At 37.7% G+C, this 27,940-nt stretch overlaps 1 protein-coding gene and 1 non-coding gene across 44 annotated transcripts in view; both read left to right on the plus strand.

The window, feature by feature from the left end:
• SIPA1L1 (signal induced proliferation associated 1 like 1) overlaps positions 1-27,940 on the plus strand; it is a 397,653-nt gene that overhangs the window by 64,551 nt on the left and 305,162 nt on the right. For 12 of the 43 annotated variants that reach the window (XM_054240120.2, XM_078335300.1, XM_078335280.1 and 9 more), the window contains 2 exons: positions 12,974-13,038; positions 17,482-17,550. The exons of 18 other annotated variants lie outside the window; for them this stretch is intronic. Coding sequence is in view for 5 of the 25 variants with exons in the window: in XM_078335290.1 (XP_078191416.1) it covers positions 17,503-17,550 (48 nt within the window). In the remaining 20 variants the exon portion in view is untranslated. The remainder of the gene's footprint in view (positions 1-12,973; positions 13,039-17,481; positions 17,551-27,940) is intronic. 13 more of the 43 variants (XM_078335306.1, XM_054240125.2, XM_078335281.1 and 10 more) reach the window with 2 other exon arrangements.
• On the plus strand, positions 1,660-1,730 carry LOC118145375 (small nucleolar RNA SNORD56). Its single transcript, XR_004730491.1, has one exon. It is a non-coding gene; the product is annotated as a small nucleolar RNA SNORD56 (small nucleolar RNA).

A 27,940-nucleotide genomic window follows, 5' to 3' on the forward strand; every position in this document is an offset into this window, starting at 1 on the left:
ATGCTCCTGGCCAACTATTGTCCCCAGCTTGTTCATTTACTCTTGTACTTTGACTTGTTGACTTGGGTTTGTGTGTTTTTCTCAGTTCAGGATCAGTCTGTTAATCTTTAGAAACCAGCATGTTCTGCAAAGCAGTTTTGGTCCAAGTTGTCAACTGAGGTTGAATACTAAGGAAGTGATATGGTAAAATTGGTATAATTTCTTTTTGCTAAAATTTTCTTTGACTCTCATGTTAGGCACTAACCCTAAATTACATTGCATATCTATAATTTTATATTGTTTTGAGTAGCATTGTTAATAGTTTACCGTATGTTATATTATGCTACATGTGTCATTTAAAAAGGTTTACTATACCTTAAAATGCCATATAATGAGTTGATGCTGAAACTCATTAAGAGCATTAAAATTAGATTCTATTATAAAATTCATTGAGCAAATGGTATTCATTATGGTGACTCTTGAGTTCCATTTGTGGAATGTTTCTTCTGTAGAGTATCTCATATTTTTTGATAAATTATTTACTGACCTGTTTAAGGTAAACAAAATGGACAAATTTCAAAATGCCCATTTAGAGCTGAGTCTCTTTCTAGGACTGGCCTCTGTGGATGATTTCTGACTATTGAATTTAACTATTAATAACTTTAAAGGTCAGTCAAATGTTATCTTGCTAGAAATACTATTTTTGAGAATAGTGTGTTTATTTTATGATGGTGCAATTTCTTACTTTGGACAACAGTACTGCCATCTCCTCCAGTCCTTCAAGATAAGGATTTTAGTAGACTTTGATCCCATTTTTCTCTATCATGACATATGATTGTTTTCTCTGTGTGGTCAGTTTTATCTCTTAAGTCTCTCTTACATTCATTACTTTCTTTATTCCCACTACCCTAGTTCAGTCTCCAGTCGTGTCTCACCTCAAAAATTGCAGCAATCAATCTTATTACTAGTATTTCTTTATTCAGTATCTTTCCTCTTTCAGGCTGTCTTTCACAATACTATTAAAGTTTTTTTGGGGGGGGTCAGGGAATAAGGGGTGTGTGTGTGTGTGTGTGTGTGTGTGTGTGTGTGTGTACACAAATATATACAAGCACATATGGTTTTGATTCTGGCAATTTCTAATAAACCTTTTGGTAGCTGCTCACTGCCTTCAGGCTAAGCTAAGCTCCTGAGCAGGTCATTCAAAAACTTCATGGAATGGTTCCAGCCTTCCAGTGCCAATCCCTCAGTCTCTCTCCTTGTCCTTCTAGTTGGTTCCAGCAAATGAACTATTTTCTTTCCAATTTGGTTGTTAGTGGAGTGGTGCTTTGTTAGTATTATTTGCCAAGTATGGTATTTAGACTTCCTTTTGTTCAGGAGGCTTTTAATCACAAAAGCCACTATTTCATCTTGTTTGTACGTCTTATGTAAGTACACAGTGAGGCATTTTTAGCATCTTAGGTGGCAAGGTTTGTGTTGTACTTTTAATTGACCTTTATAAGATGTGACAGATTCCCGCATAGAGTTTCTTTTTTTCTTGAGAGGTTGATGGCCTAACTGAAATTAAATAACTAAAATGTAATTGCATTTCTTTAGATTAATTTTTGGAGGTTATGTTCCAATTTAGGTATTATTTGAAAGTTCTGTACATTTTTTTTTTTTTTACATAAAATTATGTTTTCACTACAATGATGGCAGTACTTTTTGTCAACAGCAGTTCACCTAGTAAATGTTGATACTTTGGGTCTGAGTGGAACCAAGAAAGAATTGTGGCATTTTCTTTTGCATTAATAAATACAGTACTCACTTCTACTTAATCTACCTGATAGAATTACAAGTCCTCCAAGTTTCATTCAGCTGAATATATTCCCTGTATTTAAAAGTAGATATTCAACATCATCAGTGACTCCGATTGACATGCCTTGTGTAGTGAATAATTGACACTCTTGGGATGCTGAGATTTGATGGTCATCCTTATAATATTATGATGGTTGATAGCACACAAGTTCATGGATGCCAGAAATGATGTTGAAGTAGGCATCTGAGTTCCCTGGCTTTCTGAAGGTGAGGCCAAAGCTAGATGACAGACACCAGGTGGATAGTAAGGCCAAAGTAGAACTTACTGTTCTTTTGCTGTCCTTCAAGTGGTACCTACTTAAACTTTGTGTTATTGTTGTTTTTACATATCCTTCCTTGCGAATTAGGTTGTGAACTTTTCAAAAGAAGGGTCAAGATCATTGTGATCTTTGGAGCTCCACAACTTTTTGCTCAGAACCTTATACCCAATAGACATTTCATACGTGTTTGCATTAAAGTAAATACATACTCTGAAGTAGTAATTGTACCTTAATTAAAATCTAACCTGTTTGGCTGGTGAGGGTGCAGATCTTAGCTTTCATTGAGTGAGGAGTGGCAAGTACAGCACTTATTTTTGAGAATAAGGAAACATACAGCTGAAATCATGTCATTTAGGACTAACCACTATGATGCTCATAACATGTTCCTTGATGCATATTCAAGTCCTGTTTCAGATGTGAACTTCTGTTTTTCAAGTTTTTGTTTTGTCACTAACCGAATGTTTCTTAAATTCTAGTGAAGGGAAGAGGGAGGCAGTTGATGATGTATTATTCACCCCATCTGTTTCCTATAAATGATAGCAGTTTCCACTTAGTGCCCTTTGCCCATGTAGTCAAAAGTACCATACAAATGTGGACTGTGGTTCTTTCAGTGAGAAGAGAGTTAAGAATGCACTTTTATTGTTGTTATTTTTGAAACAGGGTTTTGCTCTGTTGCCTGGGCTGGGGTGGAGTGGTACCATCACAGGTCACTGCAACCCCAAATCCCTGGGCTTCGCAATCCTGACACCTTAGCCTTCTGAGTAGCTTGAACCACAGGTGCATACCACCATTCCTGGCTAGGGTTTAGAATTATTTTTTTTTGTAGAGATAGGGCCTTGCTATGTTGTTTAGGCTGTTCTTGAATCCTCGGCCTCAAACCATCCTCCTTTCTCTGCCTCCCAAAGTGCTGGGATTACAGGTGTAAACCACCAAACTTTTTTTATTTTTATTTTTTAAGTTGCTCTCTCTGTCCCCCAGGCTGGAGTGCAGTGGTGCAGTCTCAATTCTTTGCAACCTCCACCTCCCGGGTTCAAGTGATTCTCCTGCCTCAGCATCCTGAATAGTTGGGATTATAGGCACGTACCATGACACTTGGATAATTTTTGTATTTTTAGTAGAGATGGGGTTTCACCATGTTGGCTAGGCTAATCTCTTAACTCCTGACCTCAAGTGATCCAGCCTCCTTGGCCTCACAAAGAGTGTTTAAAATTTTTTTTTTAGAATTGGGATTTCACTGTGTTGCCCAGGCTGTTCTCAAACTCCTGGGCTCCATCTGCCTGCCTGACTTCACCTCCCAAAGTGCTGGGATGATAGGCATAGCTGAGCCACCAGACCCAGCCCAAGAACTCGCTTTTTAAAGGTCTGAGCTTGTTATTAATAGATCTTCTTGTCATCTTATTACCAAAGGTGACTTTTCTGGTGTGAAAAGTAGGTAGCACACTTTGCAAGGTGCCTTGAGAACCTCTGCTTTCCTTTGGGGGATTAGGAGTGTCTGTTCTGGAATTGTGCCATTTCAAGAAGTAAACCTACTTATTTTCATTTTAGAAGTAGATTGAAGGCATCCATGTAAACCATCTTAGGGGACTTATGACTATTTTTGGCATAATTACATACTTTTTTTTTTATCCTATCATATGGCACTTTTTTTGAATTCATGTTTTGCAAAGGAGCAAGTTGAATCTTGGGAAATGTTTGGTATTCATGTCAACGTGGCTGCCTTGGGTGGTCAAGTAGCATAAATAAGGCTGGAGGGATGTTGAGATTGTGTGTGTGTGTTTTAATTGATTCGAACTTAGGAGGAATGAGTGTTGCATTAACCTATGCATAGTAAACATTATTACTGTTTTTAATTTTAAAATATTTCAAACAAACTGGAAAGGATAAGGAATAATACAGTGCCTTCCAGCTTCATCAGATCTTAATGTGTTGTCATGTTTGCTTCAGGTCTTAAAACAATTTTTGGAAAAAGTTGAAGCTCCCGTTTTCTGCCATACTGATCCTGTGCTTCTGTTGGAGTGCATATTACTTGATTGCTTCTAAGACAAATGCTAAATTCTTGTCAGATTATGCAGTGAGTAGTTGAGTGGTGGTTTCCTTTAGGGAAATGAAATTTATGCACCTCCCATTTTCAGGTTGCACTTGAAGGAGCAGTACTTCCAAAGAGGTTTAGTGAACATGATATAGGATCACGGAACAAAATGAGAAGAGTATACATTTTTAAAAGTAAATTTGATGGAATGTGGGCATTCATGGTCTGATTTGTTGTTTAGCTTAAACAGCATTTCAGAGCCACTAACTAGTCTGTTCAGATTACTGTTAATCTGCTCAAATGCCCGAAGAGTCACTAAAACTGACAGTTTTTTTTGAAAATGTTTTGTGCTGTAGTTTCTAAGGGTGTTCTTCTCAAGTTACATTGACTTGGCTGGTTTTAGTAATTTTCCTTGAACATTACCTTCAAGTTAATGGGATTCTGAATACCTCTCTTTTACTTTATTCTCTTTTGGATAAATAGAAAAAGGCCGCCTTTTTCTTTTTTTGGTGTTACTTAACAACTGTCTAATTCAATTGTATGACATATTTTTCTTTGTGTTCATCTGTTTGTTAAGCTCTGCAGTGATATTAAACATTATCATGTTTTACAATCAGAATTTAGTTTTGATAGGTTCCAGAAAACAGAAAGACACATATCTGTCCTGAAATGTAGCTTTTTTTGTGTATGCTCTAAAACATTTTTCTTTATATTACTTTCCTCAGGTAATGTTACCATTTAACCCAATTTTTTTTTTTTTGAGATGGAGTCTCACTTTGTTGCCAGGCTGGAGTGCAATGGCATGATCTTGGCTCACTGCAACCTCCGTCTTCCAGGTTCAAGCGATTCTCCTGCCTCAGCATCCTGAGTAGCTGGGACTACAGGCTTATACCACCACATCCAGCTAATTTTTGTATTTTTAGTAGCGTTGGGGTTTCACCATGTTGACCAAGATGGTCTCAATCTCTTGACGTCATGATCCACCCACCAGAGTGCTGGTATTACAGGCATGAGCCACTGCGCCTGGCCTAACCCAATATTTTTAGCAAAAATTATATTTAATTAAGGCAGATAGGCATAACTAATAATATGAAATGTTAAATGAATGCTAAGAAAATAATGAACTTTTGGTAAGTTATATATCATAATTAAGGAAAAACCAGACAAAGAGAAATAAAAAATTTATCAGTAATCTTATCACTCATAAATATTATAAAATTTTTTTCCTTATGTATTTTTCCAGTTTTTTTTCTGAAAAAATATAAAATACACATTTTAAGTTTGTTGTTAATAACATGCATTTTTATGTAGCATTGTCAACAGTAAATTAATAATTTATAAATTATGCATAAATTATAATTATTGTAAATACTGTAAGGTGGAGGCTGTGTAATGCAATGGTAGAAACCTAGGCGTTGTATCAAGCAGACTTAGGGTAGGATCCCTGCTTGTCCTGTTACTAAGTTGGCTGTAGGACGTTGGCCAAGTTACTTAACTGTTCAAAGTCTTTTTTTCTTAAATGAAAAAAAAAAAAAGTTGCTAATAGTTACCTTGCAAGAGTATTACAGGAATTAAATGAAATAATGAGTCTCATTCATTCATACACTGGTGGGAACACATTGAATATTGAGAGGCAATATATTAATAGCATTGTATAAAAAGTGCAAGGATTTGGAATAGGATTGTCTTGGGTTTAAATAACAGTGCCACCACTTCTTAATTTATCTTGGGTGAGATTTTTTTTTTTTTTCCCTGAGACAAGGCCTTTCTCCCCTTCCCAGGCTGGAGTGCAGTGTTGTGATCTTAGCTTACTGTAACCTCCGCCTCCCAGGTTCAAGTGATTCTCGTGCCTCAGCCTCCCAAGTAGATGGCATTACAGGCGTACGTCGTCACACCTGGCTAATTTTTTTATATTTAGTAGAGACAGGATTTCACCATGTTGGCCAGGCTGGTCTCAAACTCCTGACCTCAGGTAATCTACCTGCCTTGGCCTCCCAAAGTGCTGGGATTACAGGTGTGAGCCACTGTGCCTGGCCTTGGGTAAGATTTAAAATTTCACTGATTATTATACTCCTTCCTGCAATATACATAATGTCCATATCCTGGAATTGTTACATTGATTATAAGAGTTAAGGAATGTGTGCCTGGCATATTGCAGACAAATGACTTAATTGGAAGACAATTCGATATTTTGCTATTTAATTAGTATCAAGGAGGAAGCTTCTAGATGTCCTAAATTTTATTTTTACTATTGTAATAGTATTTATTGTTATTGAGCACTGTGTCACCAGTTTTATAGCTGCTGCTCTCCCCATCTTCCACATTTGGAATAGGTAGCCATCTTTAAAATAACATGTAAAGAAGCATGTTTTTGAGAGACCTTCACGTGAATAATGAAAGCTTCTGAATATAATTATATATATTGAAATATGTGCTTACGTTAATGCCACTCATATGTACATTGTAGATCATCTGCCTCCATTCTTCTTAAACTGGGTATCTTTCTTAGCAGTTCCAAACAGAATTTTTATGTACTTTTCTCCCTCAATTTAATATTTTCTTTTTGACTTTAAGTTTTAGAAGTACCAATTCATATTCCTTCTCTTTGCTAGCACAGTGTACCTGCTATTATTTACATATATGTATATTGAGTTTGAAAAATGTTTTATAGAAAGAATCTTATACTGTTCACATTCTATTTTTAAAAATATTTATCCTTTTTATCAGTTTATACTTCAGTGTTAGGTTAGAGAAGCAGTACCCTTTAAAATTAAATCCTGAGTAATTTTATTGTGAGGTTATAGAAAATGAGTTTGTGGGTGGGTGAGCTCAAGTCAGCTGTGTGACTTGTCTGAGTTGATAGTCTGGTTTGTAGTCGAGTTGTCAGTCCTCTGCTCACACTTCAGTGTGATCACCCTATTTCCTCCTATAGGCCACCTGGTGCATTATAGGATGAAGTTTACTTTCCCTTGAACACACACACACACAAACACACACACACCTCTACATCATAGTGATGGTTTCAGTTAAAATCAGTAAATTAATACTTAAAATTTATACATTCATACTTTTGCCAGAAACCTAAAATTCTGTTTTGAGGGTTGGCACTCAGGGGTGTAACTATAGTCTTAACTTTTTTAAAATTTGCATTGGATCGGCTTGCCTAAAAATAATGTTGGTAACCAAAAGCATTCTTGGAGTATTTTAGGATCAAGATCAGGTAAAGGCAACTCACCTTTTATCTGAAAATTTTAAAAGCTTGTCCAGGCCAGTTGCGGTGGCTCATACCTGTAATCCCAGCACTTAGGGAGGCTGAGGTGGGTGGATCACCTGAGTTCAGGAGTTTGAGATCAACCTGGCCAACGTAGTGAAACCCTGTCTTCTACTGAAAATACAAAAATTAGTTGGACTTGATGGCATGCACCTGTAATCCCAGCTACTCACGAGGCTGAAGCAAAATTGCTTGAACCTGGGAGATGGAGTTTGCAGTGAGGCAAGATTGCACCACTGCACTCCAGCCTGGGATACAGAGTGAGAGACTGTCTCAAAAAAAAAAAAAACGCAAAAAGCTTTTCCAAACGGTATTTAAGTGGGATAGAACCATTTTTCCCCTTCAGGTTTATTAAAGAACAAAGTATTTTCTAATTTCACTTAAGTTATAAATTTTTATTGTAAGTTTCCGTGGTAGGGCCAGCTTCAATGTAGGCATGTAGTATATTCTTGTTGAATGAATGACTGTTGACTGTCAACTATTAACTTGTTATAGGTCTTGAATTATATTTAGCATTGCAAAGGCCTCCATTTAAATTTATTTGTTAATAGATTTATTATAATTCAAGTTATTTTATCCTCACAATAATTTTGTGAGTTAGGCAGGAAAGGACTTCATTTTACAAAGAACTTAGTAGAATTCCTTGGGCACCATTAAATGATGGTGCTGGGGTTTGAATTTAGGACTTCTAGCTCCAGTCCCATACTTCTTGTGCACTGTCATGCTGGTTTCCCATACTGACCTGCAAATATGTTGATTCTTGGTATTGTAATAATTGTTCATTTATTCAACAGAGTTTTTAATGAATGCACAATTTTAAGCTCTAGGTATTTGAGGATGAATGAAAAGACAAGGTTTCCATCTCGAGGAAGACTCAGTAAATAAGTACATAAAGTAATTATTGTGCTTATGGTAACAATGATTGGTAGATAGTAGGTGCTAAGTAAATGCTTACTGTACAAATGAGTGAGTGAGCAAAGTGGCAAAAAGATAATAACAAGTGAGGGTAGGTGCTTAAGTAGATAGATTGACCAGGAAAGGTCCTTCTGAGGAAGTAACATCTGAGCTAGACAAAGAACATTTTTGACAAAGGACCAGTGCAAACCTAGGCCCTGAGACATGAAAGAACTTGGCTTATTGGAAAGCATCAAAGATGGCCAGTGGAGCTAGAGCGAGTATGCTGGGGAAACAGAAGTTCCAGATGAAATTGAAGAGAAAGAAGTAATCATGTAGGGCCTTATAGAGCATAGCAAGAAATTTGGTTCTTACTCTAAGGTTGGGGACAGTTCTCCATGTGTCTCTTGTGTTTCTACATTGACTATCTTTCTTTTGGATGATCTTTTCAAGGATGACTTGTATAGTGAATGACCTTGGAAGATAAAGAGATATCTTTACTTTCTGGGGTAAAGGCCAGGCAAGCTTACTGCGCATTACAAAATATTTCAGTTCACCAAGCTTGGAGTTACTCTCCTTGTCGCAGCCTGCTGTTGTGCTGATGTCATCTTGTTCTCTTTGTGTTACCTGGTGGGAATTGAGGCTTAAAGGACTAGCACCAAAAAATGCTGATACACTTTGGCCACTGCTGTTGCTGTAATGATGACCTTTGTCTCTGACCCAAGACACTCGTGTCTTCTGCAGGCATCCATATAACTGTGGCAGGCTAACTTACCTCACATAGGTTACCTCACATGTAGGGCAGAAGTTTTACATTGTTCACAAATCTTGACATCTGAGGCCATGGGAAGCCGTTAGAGGCTTTTAAGCAGGGGAATAATAAGATGTAGTTTACTAACCTTTTAACAAGTCAGTCTGACTACTCTGTGGAAAATGATCATGGGTAGAAAGGAGATTAATGAGGAATTGGGGGTGGCTGTCTACTTGAGATAATAGTGGTTTCAACCAATGTGAAGACAGTAGAGATGGAAAGAAGTAAAGAAGTCAAGATGGTCTTTGGGAGGTAGAATTTATAGTTCTTGACAGAATGGATGTGGGGTGTGAAAGAAGAATGTAAATGAATTGTAGGTTTTTGGCTTGAGCAACTGGGAAAATCAACTTCTGAGATGAAGAAGCCTCAAAAATGAAGATAACTAACCTATAAAAATTTCTGATACACTGTTTACATATATTGCAAGGGCTGTAATGATTATATTGGTACCACTGATGTCATCACTTCTTTGGCCTTTTTTCAGCCATTTCATTTGTCTTGTCTCTACCTGTGTAGTAATTTTATATTTAGAATTGCAGGGAAAGGAAGAGTAAGAATAAATTTTATGCCTTGGAGTCAAAGAAACAGTGGGGTGTACTTTTCTGGAAAGAACACCTGTCTTGTGTCTTCATAGGTTGTCAAATCAATATTTAAGCTAAGAAATACAATTCTAGCAGTCCCTTGATAAGAGGGTGTCCTCAATAACAGTAAATTAGATTACCTTGGGGGGGATTTATTTTATTTATTTATTTATTTTATTTTTTTGAGATGGAGTTTCGCTCTTGTTTACCCAGGCTGGAGCGCAATGGCGCCATCTCTGCTCACCGCAACCTCCACCTCCTGGGTTCAGGCAATTCTCCTGCCTCAGCCTCCTGAGTAGCTGGGATTACAGGCACGTGCCACCATGCCCAGCTAATTTTTTGTATCTTTAGTAGAGACGGGGTTTCACCATGTTGAGCCAGGATGGTCTTGATCTCTTGACCTCGTGATCCACCCGCCTCGGCCTCCCAAAGTGCTGGGATTACAGGCTTGAGCCACCGCACCTGGCTGGGGGGATTTATTTATTAATAAGCCATATTGATTTTTATCCAAAATTTATTATCTAGGAGTTTAGAAAGAAAATCTTTAATATGTTTTAGGATTTTCCCTTTTTTTGAAGTTGAAGGAGACTTAAATCCATCATAGGACTTGTTTTCCTTAAATAGGTTGGAGGTCAAACTTCTCTTTAACAATTATACTAATTTTCATATTTCTCAAAATGAGCAGGGAAAAGAACTTTTAAAACTCAGGGTGGTAGTTACATTGCACTTAGTATACACCCACACATCAGACTTTTCTTTAGCATTTTGTTTTTTTTTCTTGCTGCTTTTACAGTGTAGGTGGCCTTCTGAATGCTTTTGACAGGAAATTGAGCAACCTTTCTTTTTTGGAACTGAATATATTTCACTGCTAAGAGAGGGTAAAAATGTTTATGTTTTGAAACTTTATTATGAGTTTTTACTTAAGGACTAATTTAAATCTACAAAAAATGGAGGTAGAGGTTAAATTTTATATTGTGCCTTACTACTTCTGAACCTTCCTAGTAATTTCTGGGCTTTCCTTTCTTTGTAGCATTGCTTTTTGTTCTCTTAGCGATTGATGGATATTGAAAAGTTGTCCTTGACTCTGTCATTACTTTTCTAGCTCTTGACTGGGGCTGCCTTCCCCAGTTGTCTTCTCTCTATAATGGAGGTGTAGTAGTCTCTACACAGATTTCACAGGCACCTTGAATCTAGAACATATGTTAACCTCATCGACTCTGTTTCAGCTTTGGAGAAGCATGGCATTCAGCAAAGCTTCCCAAGGAGTTGGCTGGTCCAGAGGTTGCAGTAGGTAGGAGCTCCTAATTGGAGTCCTGCCTCTGGACCAGGTTCTACCTGCAGTGCCAAACCTTCTGGTTCTTTGGGGTATGAGCACCAGTCTCTGCCCCTCTACCCATAGCCCCTGGCCTGCTTTCTGCTTCGAATTACTGTGGTTGAGCCTGACTTGGGCAGTTTCTGTATAGCACTGAGGATTCAGAAGACAAAGTTAGACTTTAATTAGAATAAGCCCGTTTGCCACATATGGAAACCTTGTTCAATTAGAATGGAGTAATTCTGATGGAATCTTTCTGAGTGTGTTCATAAATCCTATCCTTTTCCTTGAGTTTAAAATTTGCATGTTTATTCATGTTCCTAAGTGGATTACTAGTACACATCAGCTGCCAGGTATATCTTATTTATATAATTAGTTATAGTTCATTAATTAAAGATGAACAAAACGAAGTATATATTTTGAGTGTTACAGATTTTTTCACCTGTTCTGTGGATGCAAGCTGTAGGCCAGTCATGTGAAAACAGCAGATTTTGTTATCTTAGATATCTGACTCTCGGAATATCCTTTAGAGCAAGCTTGTCCAACCTGTAACCCACAAGCCACATGTGGCACAGGATGGCTTTGAATGCGGCCCAGTACAAATTTGTAAACTTTCTTAAAACATGAATCTTACTGCAAGTTTTTTAAAGCTCATCAGCTATTACTAGTGTATTTTATGTGTGGCTTAAGACAGTTCTTCCACTGTGGCCCAAGGAAGTCAAAAAGATTGGTCATTCCTTCCTTACAGGTTTATTTTACCCGTAGTTTTTTTCTGATGTTTGTATGATTTGGTTATGGCAGTGTAGGAAAGGCTTGTTTTAGGGTCTTACCAAGCTCTGTTCTGCTGTATTATATGAGATCATAGTGTGAGGGCATGATAGGCCCGTAGTAAGTCTTGTTTGATGTGCTTTTATATTTAGCTGAATAAAAGATGGGAGTTCTAATGTCCAGGTGATAGGCTGGGAAGAGGAACTTCCCCTTTTTGTCCTCAGCAGGAATTGGGAATATCTGTGAGTGAAACTAAGTTCTGATGATTTTTATTCTTCTTAGCTTCCATTTTATGTGATTGGGAAGAGAGTTTGGCAATTACATAGTTTGAAATAGTGTTTAACCTCAGAAAACTGAAAAAAAAAAAAATTATTTTTTGGAAGCTTTTATGGACATGTCTGACTTATTGTAATACATTTTAAAAATTGGTACATGTGCTGTAGATTACTACCTTTGGGCATGTGTGCGTAATTTTTTAACCAATAGCTTAACATTCCTAGGAAATCCAACTATGTGGGAGCTTATTATCTGATCTGAAATGAACAGTGTGAGAATTGTGGAATTTCTATAAACCAGAGTGTTTGATTTCTTTGGAACAGGGTTTCTCAACCTCACCACTGTTTTTGTTTTAGGCAGGTTAATTCTTTGTTGGAGGGGACTGTCCTGTGCATTGTAAGATGTTTAGCAGCTTCCCTGTTTTCTATATATTAGATGCCAATAGTGTACCCCTACCTGTGATGACGAGAAATGTTACCAGTTGTTGCAAGATTTCCCCTGGGGGTACAGAATTGCTTTCTGTGTTTTGAAATAGTGATTCCCATCCGGGTGTGATAGACTAACTCATCAAAATCACTTCTTTTTTCTTTTATACATACAGCTTCCAGGGTGAGATACTTGAGTGGCAAATCTGTGTACAGACTGAATGAGTAGCCAAGCAAGAATTTGTTGCTTAAGTGGGAATGACTGTTGGTTGGCTTAAATTTAAATGTGTGTTGAGGCCGGGCACAGTGGCTCATGCTTGTAATCCCAGCACTTTGGGAGGCTCAGGTGGGCGTATCACCTGAGTTCAGGAGTTTGAGACCAGTCTGAATTGGGATTTGATTAGTAGTGGTGATTTTTTTCCACCTTTTACTTACTATGCGATATAGTTGTGTGTTTTTTAAAATTTGGAAATAACTACTATATTAATAAAGTACATAATTATTCTAATCTAGGTTTGAGAGATTACCTGAAGTTGGACTCAAAAGCAAGATTTACTGCTAACTTTGAAATGGAATAGGTGAGTTGGTGGATTAGTCTCAAAGTCACATTGTGGGGAGGGAATGCCACTCAGACTATCATTCTTAGATGACTTGCTGTTTGGTTGGGCGCGGTGGCTCACACCTATAATACCAGCACTTTGGGAGGCTGAGGCAGGTGGATCACGTGAGGTAAGGAATTCGAGACCAGTCTGGCCAGCATGATGAAACCCCGTCTCTATTAAAAATACAAAAATTTGCTGGACGTGGTGCCGGTGGTGCCTGTGATCCCAGCTACTCAGGAGGCTGAGGCAGGAGAATCACTAGAAACCTGAGAGGCAGAGGTTGTAGTGATCTGAGATCACGCCATTGCACTCCAGCCTGGGGGACAGGCTGAGACTCCATCTCAGGAAAAAAAAAAAAAAAAAAAAAAAAAAAAGAAAAGAAAAAGACCTATTTATAGCAGAATTTTGATTTATCAAATGTCCTATATGTTCTGCCCACTGGCTTTTCCCTTTTTGAAATGGAAAAGGAGAAGATGGGAAATGCTTGTGCAGTTTTAGTCATTGATTCCGGAATTCAGTGTTTTCATCTTTGCAGATGAAGTAGTTTATATAATTTTTTGGCTACTTAAGTTAATAAGGTTTCCTGTTACATATTTATGTTTTCTCTCCATAGTGAATGCATTAAAAATCTTCTCTGTATGTCTTAAAATTTGATGAGAGTTTGTACTTCAATGCATGTTCTAAGAATCTTATTAACTCTAATGCATTGGTGTGTAATTTGGGGTGCCAAGCTTATCCTGAACAATTGAGAAATGATTGGATGATCTACCCTTTAACCGATGTATAGTGGTGTATGTATTCCTGTTGCTCTTAGAGTGACTGTAGTGGCTTACTCCTAGGCAAAATTCCAGTTCTATCCTAGGCCTACTCAAATAGTTTTGGGGACATTTCCTAAACATTATAACAATTACAAAAAGATATTCTCTTATTGAGAAAATAACAGCTTAATGCAGATTAAGGGAGACACATTTTCTACAGGCCAAAAATACTGTCATATGTTAAATTCTGGGGTTATGTAGGTTTCATTATACTTAACCTTGATCTCAGCCAGATGCTGAAACAAAGACCTTGAGGTTTTTCTTATTTGCTGTTTTGTTAGAAGAAAATTGCCTAAGGAACCAGCTCTTCTGGAGTGACTGCATCCTATAAAGGATTGTCAAGTTATCTGAGCATCTCCCCTTTGTAAACCTTTGTGCAGAGATTAAGGGCTGGGTAATTGGAGCACTGCTTTCAAAGTGGCTTGCTATTTGTGACTTTCCTTGAATATCAGTAAGGGAAATTTGGGAATGATTATCTCTGAAAATGTTGTTAAAGTACATTAGGACACTTTTTTGGGTTGCATTTAGTTGACCATTCCCAGCATCATTCTTCTTTAATAGAGATAGAATCTAAAAAAGATTTTTAGATCTCTGTAATTTTTAGCCATTTGAAAAGGCCAGGTTTTTAATAGCAACACAACTGAAAAACTGTCTTTGAAAACAGTATCTTTGGAACTGTCAAGAATTGCTTAATGGTGAAGCAGGCAGCCTGCAGGAATGCTCTATGAGTATAGCCCTGCTCTGGTACTTTGAGAGGGAAGAAAAATCAGCGCATATTATTGAATGCCCTCTGATTTTCACCTCAATCTTGGAAACTTTTTCTTTTTTTTAAATGGAGTCTTGCTCTGTCGCCCAGGCTGAAGTGCAATGACTGGATCTTGGCTCACTGCATCTTCCGCCTCTTGGGCTCAAGTGATTCTCCTGCATTAGCCTCCCAGGCAGCTGGAATTACAGATGCCTGCCACCATGCCTGGCTAATTTTTATATTTTTAGTAGAGATGAAGTTTCACCATGTTGGCCAGGCTGGTCTTGAACTCCTGATATTGTGATCCACCCACTTCTGCCTTGCAAAGTGCTCACTGGGACTGCAAGCGTGAGCCACCATGCCTGACCAGAAGCTGCTTTTCTAGATATACTTTTTTTTCCTTCCAGAATAGCTATTTTTATAGAAATGTATACCTTCAGAGCAGTTCTCATATGTCTTAATACTTTTTTTTTTTTTTTTTGAGATGGAGTCTCACTCTGTCTCCCAGACTGGAGTGCAGTGAGGTGATCTGGGCTTACTGCAACCTCCACCTCCCAGGTTCAAGCAGTTCTCCCACCTCAGCTTCCGGAGTAGCTGGGATTACAGGCGCATGCTACCACACCCAGCTAATTTTTGTATTTTTAGTAGAGATGAGGTTCTGCCATATTGGTTAGACTAATCTCAAACTCCTGACCTCAGGTCAACTGCCCACCTTGGCCTCCCAAAGTGCTGGGATTACAGGCATGAGCCACTGTGCCAGGAGGTCTTAATGGTATTTTAAGAATAACTCCTGGTTGATAAGCTTCAATATGACAGTTTTGAGCAGGCACCTGTTTACATAGTATAAGTTCTATATACTACTGTGAGACCAGGCACTTGTTTAGCTTCTGTGTCATGTAACTATACCTTGTCTTGTTCTTTTTTATAATCTATAGTTTTATTAAGACAAAAACTAACATTGTGATATGAAGTTTACATTTAAATCAAGTTTTCACAGAAATCTAACACATGCCTATAAAGATTTTTACAATGTAGCTCTAGATGTAAGTCTAGACAATAGCAAGAACTGATGGATCTGATGACTCAAAACAGAGCATTTTGGGTTTCATGTACTTCTTAGGATTTCTTAAAAAATTTTTTTTTTTTGGTGTGCGGATGTTTTAAATACACCTTGTCTTTTGAATTGAGTTGCATAGTTTGATAACTTGAAGCTCTGGGCACTGAAATAATCTTCTTTTAAAAGCAGTGATATCTGGTAATGCTGGTTCAGCGTCTTTATTAGGTCTGGTAGGAGATTCTTCTGTTATACATCCATACTTACTCAGGTCTCCGCAGGCAACTCAGAGGAGGAGGCTATGATTCAACAGTTCTCCCAACCCGTTGGTGACATGGCTCTTGGTCTTCAAGTGTATACTTCCTTCCTAAGTGCTATTTCTCTACTTAACAGCTATCTAAAACAATTTGCATACTCTAAAAGAAAGAAAAGTCTACACACACATGCACACACACACACAACCTTGTATATATGTAGTTTTGTGTGTACCTAATTAAATCAGTTTTTCTTTTTTAAATTATTTTTTGAGAGCATTATTTTAGAATATAAACACTGAATTGAATAAGCACGCTTTAAACATTTCTAACAGTTTTAAAAAATTAAATAGAGACAAGCTTTCACTATGTTGCTTAGGCTGGTCTTGAACTCCTGACCTCAAGTGATCCTTCTCTGTTGGCCTCCCCAAGTGCTGGGAATAAAGACATGAGCCACCATGCCTGGCCTGCCTGTAACTCTTAACTCCTCCAGAACTTAACTACTTCTAATAGCCTACAGTTGACCAGAACCCTTACCAATAACATAAACAGTTAATGACCTGTATTTTATATGTTATATGTATTGTATACTGTGTTCTTACAATAATGTAAGCTAGAGAAAAGAAAATGTTACTAAGAAAATCCTAAAGAAGAGAAAATATATTTGCTATTCATTAATGCAAATGGATCATCATAAAGGTTTTCATCCTCATTGTCTTTGTGTTGAGTAAGCTGATGAGGAGGAGGGAAAGAAGAGGTTGGTCTTGCTGGCTCCAGTGGCAGAGGTGGAGGAGGAAGGAGGGGAGGTAGGAGAGGCCAGGCACACTTGGTATAACTGTTACTGAAAAAAATCCACTTTTAAGTGGACGTGCACAGTTCAAATCCATATTGTTGAAGGGTCAGCAGTGCTAGACAGTTTGATTTTCTAAATGCTAACTAGAATATAATATAAAAATATTAAAAATGTGTAATCCCAGCACTTTGGGAGGCCAAGGCGGGTGGATCACAAGGTCAAGAGATCAAGACCATCCTGGTCAACATGGTGAAACCCCGTCTCTACTCAAAATACAAAAATTAGCTGGGCATGGTGGTGCGTGCCTGTAATCCCAGCTACTCAGGAGGCTGAGGCAGTGGAATTGCCTGAACCCAGGGGGCAGAGGTTGCGATGAGCTGAGATTGCGCCATTGCACTCTAGCCTGGGTAACGGGAGCGAAACTCCATCTCAAAAAAAAAAAAAAAAAATTAAAAATGTATAGTAGCAAGGGGATGATTATAGCATCTTCCTTTCATCTTTGGCTGTGACTAGCTTGAATTAAGTTTGGCATGGCCTGAGGTCACTTCAGAATTATTTGGTTACGCTTTTTTTATTATTCAAAGCCCATTTCTTTGTTCTTAAAGAAGAAAATGATATGAAATCCTTTGGCCTAACAAACGTTTTTATCAGCCAATAGAATGGTGATTTGACTCTTTCCTATTTACTAGTGCTATTGACCCTTTTTCTCTTCCTTTATTCTCACTCATCTCTTCTCTTATTTTTATGTTCTCTAGAATGTAAGAGAGCAGTTGTCCATGCCAAATAGAGTTGCCTCTTTTAAACTCATTCTAATGGAGCAAATGGTAAGAGACATTTGAGTTAAGTTGTCTTCGGAGGAGTGTGCCGTATTTCTTAATACCTGATCATTTTTTGGGCCCAGATCTGCATGGATATGATTGTTTATAATAGTCTTATATTGTAATTTTATAATGGTACCATGTTGCCCACTTTCTTGACTGTCTAGTAGATTTAAAATTTGCCAATAGAAGTGTATTTGAACAAAAGTCTAAAGGGAGGAATCAGAAAATAGAAAAGAGAGAACATGAACTGTGTGGATATAGGTGGAGGTCAGAGTGGGATTGTACAGAGTTCAGCCCCAATCCCTCCTGCCCCTGTTTGCCTTAAAAAGCATTTTTGAATACCTGGCTTCTGAGACAGCAGATTACAGGGAAGAACTGGAGAAGCAGTTTGGGAGAAGCTTGCCTTTGCCAGTTCATCATGAATCTCTGTTTCTCGAAGAGTTTGGGAAACTGTTAGTGAGGGGGATTTTATTTTAAAACCTGGACTTTATTTTAATGTTTGTCAATCCCTAAGCATATTTTATATGTAAAAGGAAATTGTAAATGTCTTCACCAGTATTTAAGTGCCTTTCACCAAAACCATATATGCAAAATTAAGGCCATATGGTGGGTAAAGTCTTACATGTGGGGAAGTTCAGCATGCCATGTTCTGGAGGTTTTGCTGCTCCTCGGGGGAGGGCTTTATTGTATCTTTTTGGATAAGATTTTTAATAAGCAAGAGAATGTTGAGATGAATGTCCTTGGCTTGAAGGTTGTTGCTACTCACATCTGCAAAATGGGCCAAGGTCTCCAGTGAGTAGATGATAAGGGAAACACGAGTGGTATGGGTGGGCAGCCCTTCCGTGTGATATCAGCCTCTTAGGGCAGGGCTGTTTCCTGAACCATTGCGGTCTCAGACGTGACTAGCCTTGAATTCCGCCTATAATAGTTTCCTTAATTAAAATGGTCTGACTGACACTCTGGATGAGCCTTCAGTAGGTTAAACAGCGAATGGTTGCTGAAGAGCTAATGGACTTTGTTTTCTTTCAGGTTTTTTTTTTTTAAGTCTATAACTTAATTCAGTAACTGACCCTTGTCTGGTACTGACCAATGTTTTTTTCCAGTCAACTGAAAACTAAATGTTTTGAGAAGTTGACTAGGTAGCATTTGATGAGTATCTGTCTTTGTGTTGGAACCTTCAGGTTCTGGACCGAAATGAAAGCTTTTGGACCAGGGGTGATGGTTTATACATAGCACTTTGGTATGTCTCAATCCTAGCACTTTGGAAGTTTCAAGAAGATCTCTTGAGGCAAGGAGTTCAAGACTAACCTGGGCAACATGGTGAGACCCCATCTCTAGAAAAAAAAAATTAGCTGGACGTGGTGACATGCACCTGTAGTCTCAGCTACTTAGAAGGCTGAGGTGGGAGGATTGCTTGAGCTTGGGAGGTTGAGGTTGCAGTGAGTTATGATCACACCACTGCACTTCAGCATGGATGACCTAGCGAGATCCTGTCTCAAAAAACAAAACAAAACAAACCTTAAAGCTTTTGTAGTTATAAGGTAAGATATTCTGTTTCTGTTGACACTGTTTCTTCCCTGGATTTATGAGTAGAAAAGTTGATTAAGCAAATAATTATTTTATATCAATTATACAGAGAGAACATTTTGCTTAAGTGTTAGCCAGGATAGAAATACGAAAAAGAAATGCCCCCTCGTAATCAAGTTGTTTTTCTAGAGGAGAGTTAGATATAATTGAAAATTGTCGTAATAAATGACCAAACATAAGGCCTTTAGTAGAAATATAAGTAAATGCATTGAGGCATTTATAAAGGGAGGATCGAATCTTTGAAGGTGGCATCATTTGAACAGGGCATTGAAAGGCCGTCTGTCTGCCCGCCTGCCTACCTACCTATCTATCTATCTACTAAAGGAGTAACATTTGGATTTTTAGGTAACCAAAGTAACTCATCTTTGTGTAAAATCTTGATGTTCTTAATGGCACATAAAGTAAAAATCACCTAATTCCCACCAGATCACTCAGTCTTCACCACCCAGAAGTAACTATCCCTGCTAGTTTTACTTTTTATCCATGGAATTTTCCAAACATACACATAATTAGAGAGAAAAGTGCAGTGAGCCCCATGTACTCATCATCTAGCTTCCACAGTCACAGACAGGGGCATTTTGCCATTCTCTCTGTCTTTCTCCTGCTTTTGTGTTTTTTTGTTGGAGTTTCAGATATTGTACTATTTAACTTGTAAATACTTCAGTTATTTTTTATTAATAGAGAAACACTTTAAAAAATAGCTGCAGTGTCATCACCATGAACAAACTTACTACGTATACTAGTCATGTAAGCCCTAGTCCATGTTTTCTCCATTGTTTTGGAATTGTCATTTTACAGTTGGTTTGTCGGAATCAGGGTCCAAGCAGCCTTAACACATAGTACCTGTCGCTTTTTAAGTCTTTCTTAATCTGTAGCATTTTCACTTTCCTCCCTTTTTTTCATGTATTTGTTGTGGAAGAAACCGGGTCATTTGTCCTGGGTCATTTTAATAGTTTTATTTCATTTTTGTTCTCCTATGTGATCAAAGATAGGTTTTAAAAGCAAAATTAAGATCACATTGCACATACTGTTTTTATGAGCTACTTTTAATACTTAATGATTGAATAAAGACATTTTTCTGTTATTTACTCTTCTTCAATTAGTTTTTATTTTCTGTTAAATATTATGGGATTATAGTAACTACCATGAGAAAGATGCAGTTGATTATATTTAAAGTAAATCTGGCCAGGCATGGTGGCTCAAGCCTGTAATGCCAGTGCTTTGGGAGGCTGAGGCAGGAGGATTGCTTGAGGGTCCCAGAGTTTGAGACCAGCCTGGGCAACTTAGTGAGGCCCCCATCTCTACAGAAATGAGAGAAAAAGGTAGGTGGGGATAGTGACGTTTGCTTTTAGTTCTAGCTTCTTGACAGCCTAAGGTGGGAGGATTGCTTGAGCCCATGAGTTCAAGGCTGCAGTGAGCTATAGTCCATCCTGGCTGACGTAGTGAGAACCTATCTCTTAAAAAAATTATAAAATAAAATAATAAAATAGGTAAAGCTTACATTAATGTTATGTATTATAACAGCAAATTGGTTATTTCTTTCCTCCTTGACTCCCTCCCTTTCTTCCTTTCTTTTTTTGCAATTCCCTGGATTGAAAGTTCATTTTTGTTTTCCCTGGGGAATGTAGAAGATGGTGGTGTAAAAGACAGCCTGCCTGGTGGTTCCTTGACAGGGCTGAACGTAAAGGAGGTAAATGGTGCTCACCCAGGCCCTGATTTTCTGGAGATTTACTACAAGGAGGGGACCCTTATTATTATTGTTACTGACCCTTATTACAATGTTAAGCTTTTGTTTTCATATAAATTAGGCTATTGTAATCCCAATACAGTGGGAAAGGATTCTTAGTCATGAAAATGGAGTATGACATTTTTATTTAGTGATGCTAACATTTTTAACAGTTCTATAAAGGACCCCTTTCTGTTATTGTCGACGTTGTAGTCTGGGAAAGAGATTATATGTGTAGGCTCAAACCAATAATAATTAATTATACCAGCTGAAGCTTCATGGGGCCATTTAAGTAGACAGAGTCACCTTCATTTATGATGTGATAATTGTTTGTATGGTAGTTTGTCTTCTTCTGTTTGATTTGAGTTTTTATAGTTATTTTAACTTTTGTTTGTTGTTTTTTCCTTTTTAAAAAACATAAAATACAGCTACCATCTTAACCATTTTCACTGTATAGTTCATTGCTATGAAATACATTCATAATGTTGTTCAACTATCACCATCATCCATCTTCCTCTTTTCATTTCAGTAAAACTGAAATTCTGTACTCATTAAACAGGAACTCCCCATTCCTACCTCTCTGCCCAGGCCCTGATGTCCATCATTCTGCTTTCTTTCTATGTGATTTAGACTACTTGAAGCACTTCAGATAAGTGAAATTACAATACACTATTTGTCTTTTTTGTGACTGCCTTATTTCACTTATAATGTCTGAAAATTCATCTGTGTTCTAGCATGTGTAAAAATTTTCTTCTTTTTAAAGCTAAAAATATTCCATTGTATGTGTGTACCACATTTTTCTTATTCATTCATCCATTGATGGACATTTGGGTGCTTCCATCTTTTAGCTATTGTGAAGAATGTTGCTGTGAAAATGGGTGTACAAATATCTCTTTGAGACTCTGCTTTCAATTTTTTGGGTAAATACCCAGAGGGGAATTGTTGAATCATATGTAGTTCTATTAAAAAATTTGAGGAACAGTCATAATCTTTTTTTCACAGTGGCTTTGCCATTTTACATTTCTACCAATAGTGTACAAAGATTCTAATTTCTCCACATCCTCTCCAACACGTATTTTCCGTTTTTTTTTATATTTGCCATTCTAATGGGTATGAGGTGGCACCTCATAATTTTGATTTGTATTTCCCTCATGCTTAGTGATGTTGAACATTTTTTAAATGTGCTTATGGCCATTTTAATAATCTTCTTTGGAGAAATGTTTAGTCAAGATTTTAGCCCATTATCGAATCAGGTTGCTTGTTGTTGAGTTATAATTTATATAGTTGTGATCTTAATTCCTTGTCAGACATGTGAATATGATTTGCAGATATTTTCTGCCATTCTCTGTGTTGCCTTTTTAGTCTGTTGATAGTCTTTTGATGCACAAAATTTTAAAATTTTAATGAAGTCCAGTTTGTCTATTTTTTATTTTGTTATATATGCCTTTAATGTCATGTCTAAGAAAACATTGCCAAAGCCAGTGCTGTGAAGCTACCTAATGTGTTCCTCTGAGAGCATTATAGTTTTAGGTCTTACATTTAAGTTTTTGATTCATGTTGAGTTAATTTTTGTAAGTAGTGTTTATCTAACTGTATTATTTTACATACCCTGTTTTCCCAGCACCATTGGTTGGAAGGACTGTCCTTTCCCCATTGAATGATCTTGGCGCTGTTGTCAAAAGTCATTTCACCATATATGCAAAAGCTTATTCTGGGTTCTGTATTATATTCCACTAGTCTCTAAATGTGTCTTTATGCCAGTACCATATTGAGTACCATAGCTTTGTAGTAGGTTTTGAAATCAGAAAGTATAAGTTCTCCTCCTTTTTTTTTTTTTCCAAGATTATTGTGGCTATTTGGGTCCCCTGACATTTCATATAAATTTTAGAATTTATGCAAAAATATCATTTGGATTTTGATAGGGATTGTGTTACATCTTTATGTTATTTTGAGTAATATTGCTATTTTGACAATATCAAGCCTTTAAGTCCTTGAACATGGAAAGGGTTTCTATTTAATTATTTTCTTTTAACTTCTTTCAGCAGTGTTTTATAGTTTTCATTGTACAAGCCTTTCATATCCTTGGTTAATTCCTAGGTATTTTATTCTTCTGATGCTTTTTCGTAATGTCCTTTTCAGATTGTTCATTGATAAGTATATAGAAATGCAACTGATTTTTGTATGGAGACTTTGTCTCCTATGCTGCTGAATTCATTTATTAGTTCTAACAGTTTTTTTGTGTGGAATCTTTTGGGATTTCCACATATAAGATTATATCATCTGTGGACAGAAGTAATTTTACTTCTTTTCCAATTGGAATGTCTTTTATTTCTCTTCTTGCCTAAATGCTCTGATGGAACTTCCAGTACTGGGTTCGCCTGTCTGAAAACTGGACATTTTAATCTGATAATGTGCTAACTCTGGAAATCAGATTCTCCCCCTTCCTTATGATCTGCTGTTGTTTTTTTTTTCTTTTTTACTGTTTATTTTAATTTTTATTGTAGGCTGCCTCTCTGCTAAGGATCAATCTGATGTGTAAATTTAAGGTCTCTTCAGATGTTTTCTGAGTCTACAGCTTTCCCTGGCCATACATAGTCACTTTCTAATTTTCCCCATATATGTGGTTGGTTCTGACCCTTAAAAGGCCAAAGGAGAAAATTGAAGGGGGGGATGGGGAGAAGGACTCTGGCCTGTTAAATGCCTTAAGTCCCTTTGGCCAAAAAGGAGGGGCTTACTTGCAAGAGGGGAGGTTCAACACCTTTGTGATCAGAAGCAACAATCAGCCATTAGAGCACAGAACCCTGAGATTTAGAGGACAGGGTCCTTTTTGCCCATTCTGGCTACTACCAGCTGTGTGCAAACTGCTCTAGGAATGTGTACACAGCTGCCTGCCACAGGACTTGGGGTAGATGTTGGGTAGCTGCTACTATGGGAAGAGTTGAAATTAAGTGAAAGTAGCCTCAATGTACTCTTCAAGCCTTCCCCTAGAAGTTGCAAGTTTTCCATAGGTTCCACAGCTCCAAATTAATAATTTTGGGTAGATTCAGCCAGTGCATCTATTTTCTGCGTTGAGAAGACAGATTCCTGGTGTTTTCTACTCTGTGGTCATCCCAGAACCTGCTCCTCAATTTCATTTTAATTAAGTAATAGTTGCTGAGATAATATTTTAATTTCACCATATTACTTAATCATAAATCACTTGATAAAATTATGTTCTTGTGAGACATTTCTTCAAAATTAATTTTTTTAATGGAAGTGATAAATGAGTCCATCTATAAGGTTTGAGTGCCTGTGTACTTCCACCTCCCTCATCCTGGCTTGCTTTCTGGTAAAACAGTTTGTTGATTTAGTACATTTATTTTCATTTATAATATAAAAGCATTGTATTTTTATATTTTAGAAACTTCACATAATTGCCATTGTATTTAATATCTGTAGCCTTTTTTTCATTCAACAACATGCTTTGGATAACTATTCATGTTGGTTCATATAATCCCAGTTCATCTTTTCAACTTCTAGGTTGTTTCTGATAGTTCCTGATTATAAACAAGGCTGCAGGCAACATCTTGTCCTTGGCCTTGTGTATATGGGCATGTTTCTGTTCAGTTGTCAGGTCATGGGATACTGTAATAGACACTCTCTAATTGTTTTATCAGAGTGGCTTCCATCAGCAGAGGATGGGTTCTTTAATCCTGTGTGTTTCTATGTGGAGAAATGGTACAGGGTAGGAACTATGAAGACTTGACTTCTTATTTACAAATAGATAGACCCCATTAGCTTATAATACCTGGGTTTGAAGTTTAAGGATAGTTTTATTTATTGCACTGTATTTTGCTACCAGATGTGAATTTATTTAGAAATAAAGATTCTGCTATTGAATAATTGCAGGTAAATTATTATAATTACCATTGAGGTTTTGTGTAAAAGTAACACCTAGTTTTAGAATCCGTGCATTGGAGGTAAAGCTAGGTGTGAGTGTTGTCTTAAGTGCTTCTGAAGTTTGGAAGACCTCTTCAGTTAAGTGCTAATTTGTGTTCTAATGGCTTAGGGATATGTTGTATATTCGGCATCACATCTGCCTCATTATGGACATCACAGGCAGAGGAAATACATAATTAGCTGGGCAGAAAGACGCACACCACCTCCTCTAGTTTCTCTTAAAGGACTAGTTGGCTTCAAAGTAAGGAATGGTATTTATTCCCCATCCCCTGCCTTCTTTTTTGCATGGTTGTCTGGTATAATGGGGAATATTTCTTTCTTCCTTTTGATCTTTTAAGCAAAGAAAAATCTGTAATACTTATGAATAAATTATTTTCAGAAGCTTTGGTTTTTAAAGTTATCAGTCTTCAGATTCAACTTCTTTCTCCATGATAGTTGTGTCTGTTCAAATCATTTTATCTCTGAAATCTAGCTGGAGATCTCATCAGTATTCTGAGCCTCACTCTACTCATCTAACAAATGGGTCTAATAAGCCAGGAGCCCAGCAGTGTTTTTGGGAGCATCAGGTTCCCAGTGCAGGTGCCTCATAGTAAACAAGCTGAGTGGGACCAGAGAAATCACTTACTCCAGCCTTTTCATGTAACAGATGAGAAAACTGAGACTGAGTGTCACATAATGTGTAGCTTCTCTCACTTTTGTTTGTGGTTAACTAATATCTTTCTTAGTCGTGGGATCACCTTGGGATTCTGCTTCTTGAGAAACCACAGGGGCAGCTTTTGCACAGGGCATTTTCCTTACTTGTAATTTCCCTTTCTTTTCACCATCTCTCACCTTTCCCTCCTTTTGAAACACATTCAAATTCATTTCCTCAGGGAGGCTTTTCTTGTTCATTCTTAAAGATGGGTATCATTTCAAATCGTGATCAACTCAGTTTTATCCTTCACTATGGAAATGTGAAGAACCTGTTATTGTTATTATAAAGATCATATACAGGTCCTGTAGAGATAATATCATATACACTTATATGATATTTTTTGTTATTTGGGGAAAAAGAACTTCTTTCGAACGGATTTGTTAGCAGCCCAGTGTTATTTGTGTATTTTGAAAGGGACAATTTCAGTTGATGAGATAATTAAATGCACAATAGGCTCTATTAACTCCTACTCACAGACCTTTGGTCTGCTTTTCATGCAGTCACCTTTCAAGCTAGTAGTCTAGAGCTAATAAGTATGCTGAATAAATTAGAAGAAAACCACCCACTGGTAATTCATGTCTTTTCATATGGGTGAATATTCTTTCAACTTTCCCCAGTGCTGCTGTCTTTCTTCCACACTATGAAAAGTGGCAAAGAAAGTAAAAATGTCAAGTAGCAGTATACACTCCTAAAGATGACTCACAGAAGAAGTTATATGTGGACTAACTAGTACATACAAGATTACATGAGGCTGGGTGTGGTGGCTCTCAGCACTTGGGAGGCTGAAGCAGGTGAATCGCTTGAATCCAGGAGTTTGAGACCAGCCTGGGCAACATAGTGAGACCTTGTCTCTGCAAAAAAATAGAAAAATGAGCTAGGTACCATAGAGCATACCTGTACTTCTAGCTACTTGGGAAGCTGAGGTAGGAGGATCGCTTGAGCCTGGGAGGTCAAGGCTGTAGTGAGCTGTGATTGCACCACTGTACTCCAGCCTGGGCAACAGAGCAAGACAATGTCAAAAAAAAAAAAAAAAAACCCACCAAAACAAAACAAAAAAATCACATGAAAGCCAAGTTAGAAGACTTCATAATCTTTAACATGAATGAACTGTAAGGGCCAAAGGAGAGCTCCTCTTGGCCCCTCTGAAGATTTGATAGAAAATCAACTCAGAAAAGGCAGATTAATTGGAGAAAAGGTATGCAAATTTATTTAATGTGCGTACACAGGAGTCTTCAGAACGAAAACCCAAAGATGGTGGGAAATTGTCTGTTTTTATGCTTAGGTTCAACAGAGTATGGACAGCCATGTAGAAATAGAATTCACTAAAAGGAGATGACAAATGGTAATCAATTGGAGTGGGGAAACTCATCAAGGCCTGTCTGTCTAGGTGGTGCTTCCTTGTCTTCCTCCCCTCCCCTCCCCTCTCCTCCCCTCCCCTCCCCTCCCCTCCCCTCCCCCTTTCCTCCTTCCCTCTCCTCCTTCCCTCCTCTTCCCCTCCTTTCACTCTCCTCTTCCTTCCTTCCCTTTCTCTCCTCCTCTTCTTCCTCCCCTTCTCTTCCTCCCTTCCCTTCTCTTCTCCCCCTCCTCCTCCCCTCCCTTCCCCTCCTCTCCTCCCCTTCCCACTTCTCTTCTCCTAGCTGTATAGTGTTAGAGCTAAGGCTTAGAGCTCTGAGTTCCTAGAGTTAGCACTGTTAATGTTTTGGGAGAAACTTTAGCTGTATTCTTTTTACTCATTCAGGGAACTCAAAGTCTGTATTTCCTGAATTATCTTTTTGGATTTTGTATTTGGAAAATTAGGTTATCAGTGGGGTTTCAAGGTAGATTCTTGCCTGAATATTATTATTAATCTTATTATTATTTGAGATAGTGTCTCATTCTCTTTCCCAGACTGCATTGGTGCAATCACAGCTTACTGTGGCTTCAACCTCTTGGTCTCAAGAAATTTTCCCACCTCAGCTTCCTGAACAGCTTGGTCTACGGGTGTGCACCACCATGCCTCAACTAATTTTTGTACTTTTTGTAGAGATGGGGTTTCACCATATTGCCTAGGCTGGTCTGAAACTCTTAAGCTTAAGGGATCCTCCCACCTCAGCCTCCCAAAGTGTTGGTATTACAGGTGTAAGCCCCCACACGTAGCAGTTTTCTGGACTTCTTAAACATGCTGTCTATGAGATTTATTTTCCTGAGAAAACATCATAGAAGACCAAAACTTTGTTAAAATCAGCGTTTTATCACATTCTTACATTACAAAATAAGGTGCAAAAACTCCTTATTGAAAAGCATTTAATAGCTTCCACATGGAAAACATTCTTGAAAATCCAAGGCAGTTTCACACTTTCACCTTTTCAAGTGTTGACTTTAAATGAATCATGCCCAAACTTTATTGTAAGGATTATATATTATCTGTCTTTATATTCTCTACAGCTCCTAGAACAGAGCAAAATGTT

Source organism: Callithrix jacchus, chromosome 8 (genome assembly GCF_049354715.1).
Source record: "Callithrix jacchus isolate 240 chromosome 8, calJac240_pri, whole genome shotgun sequence".
Classification (NCBI taxonomy): domain Eukaryota; kingdom Metazoa; phylum Chordata; class Mammalia; order Primates; family Cebidae; genus Callithrix; species Callithrix jacchus.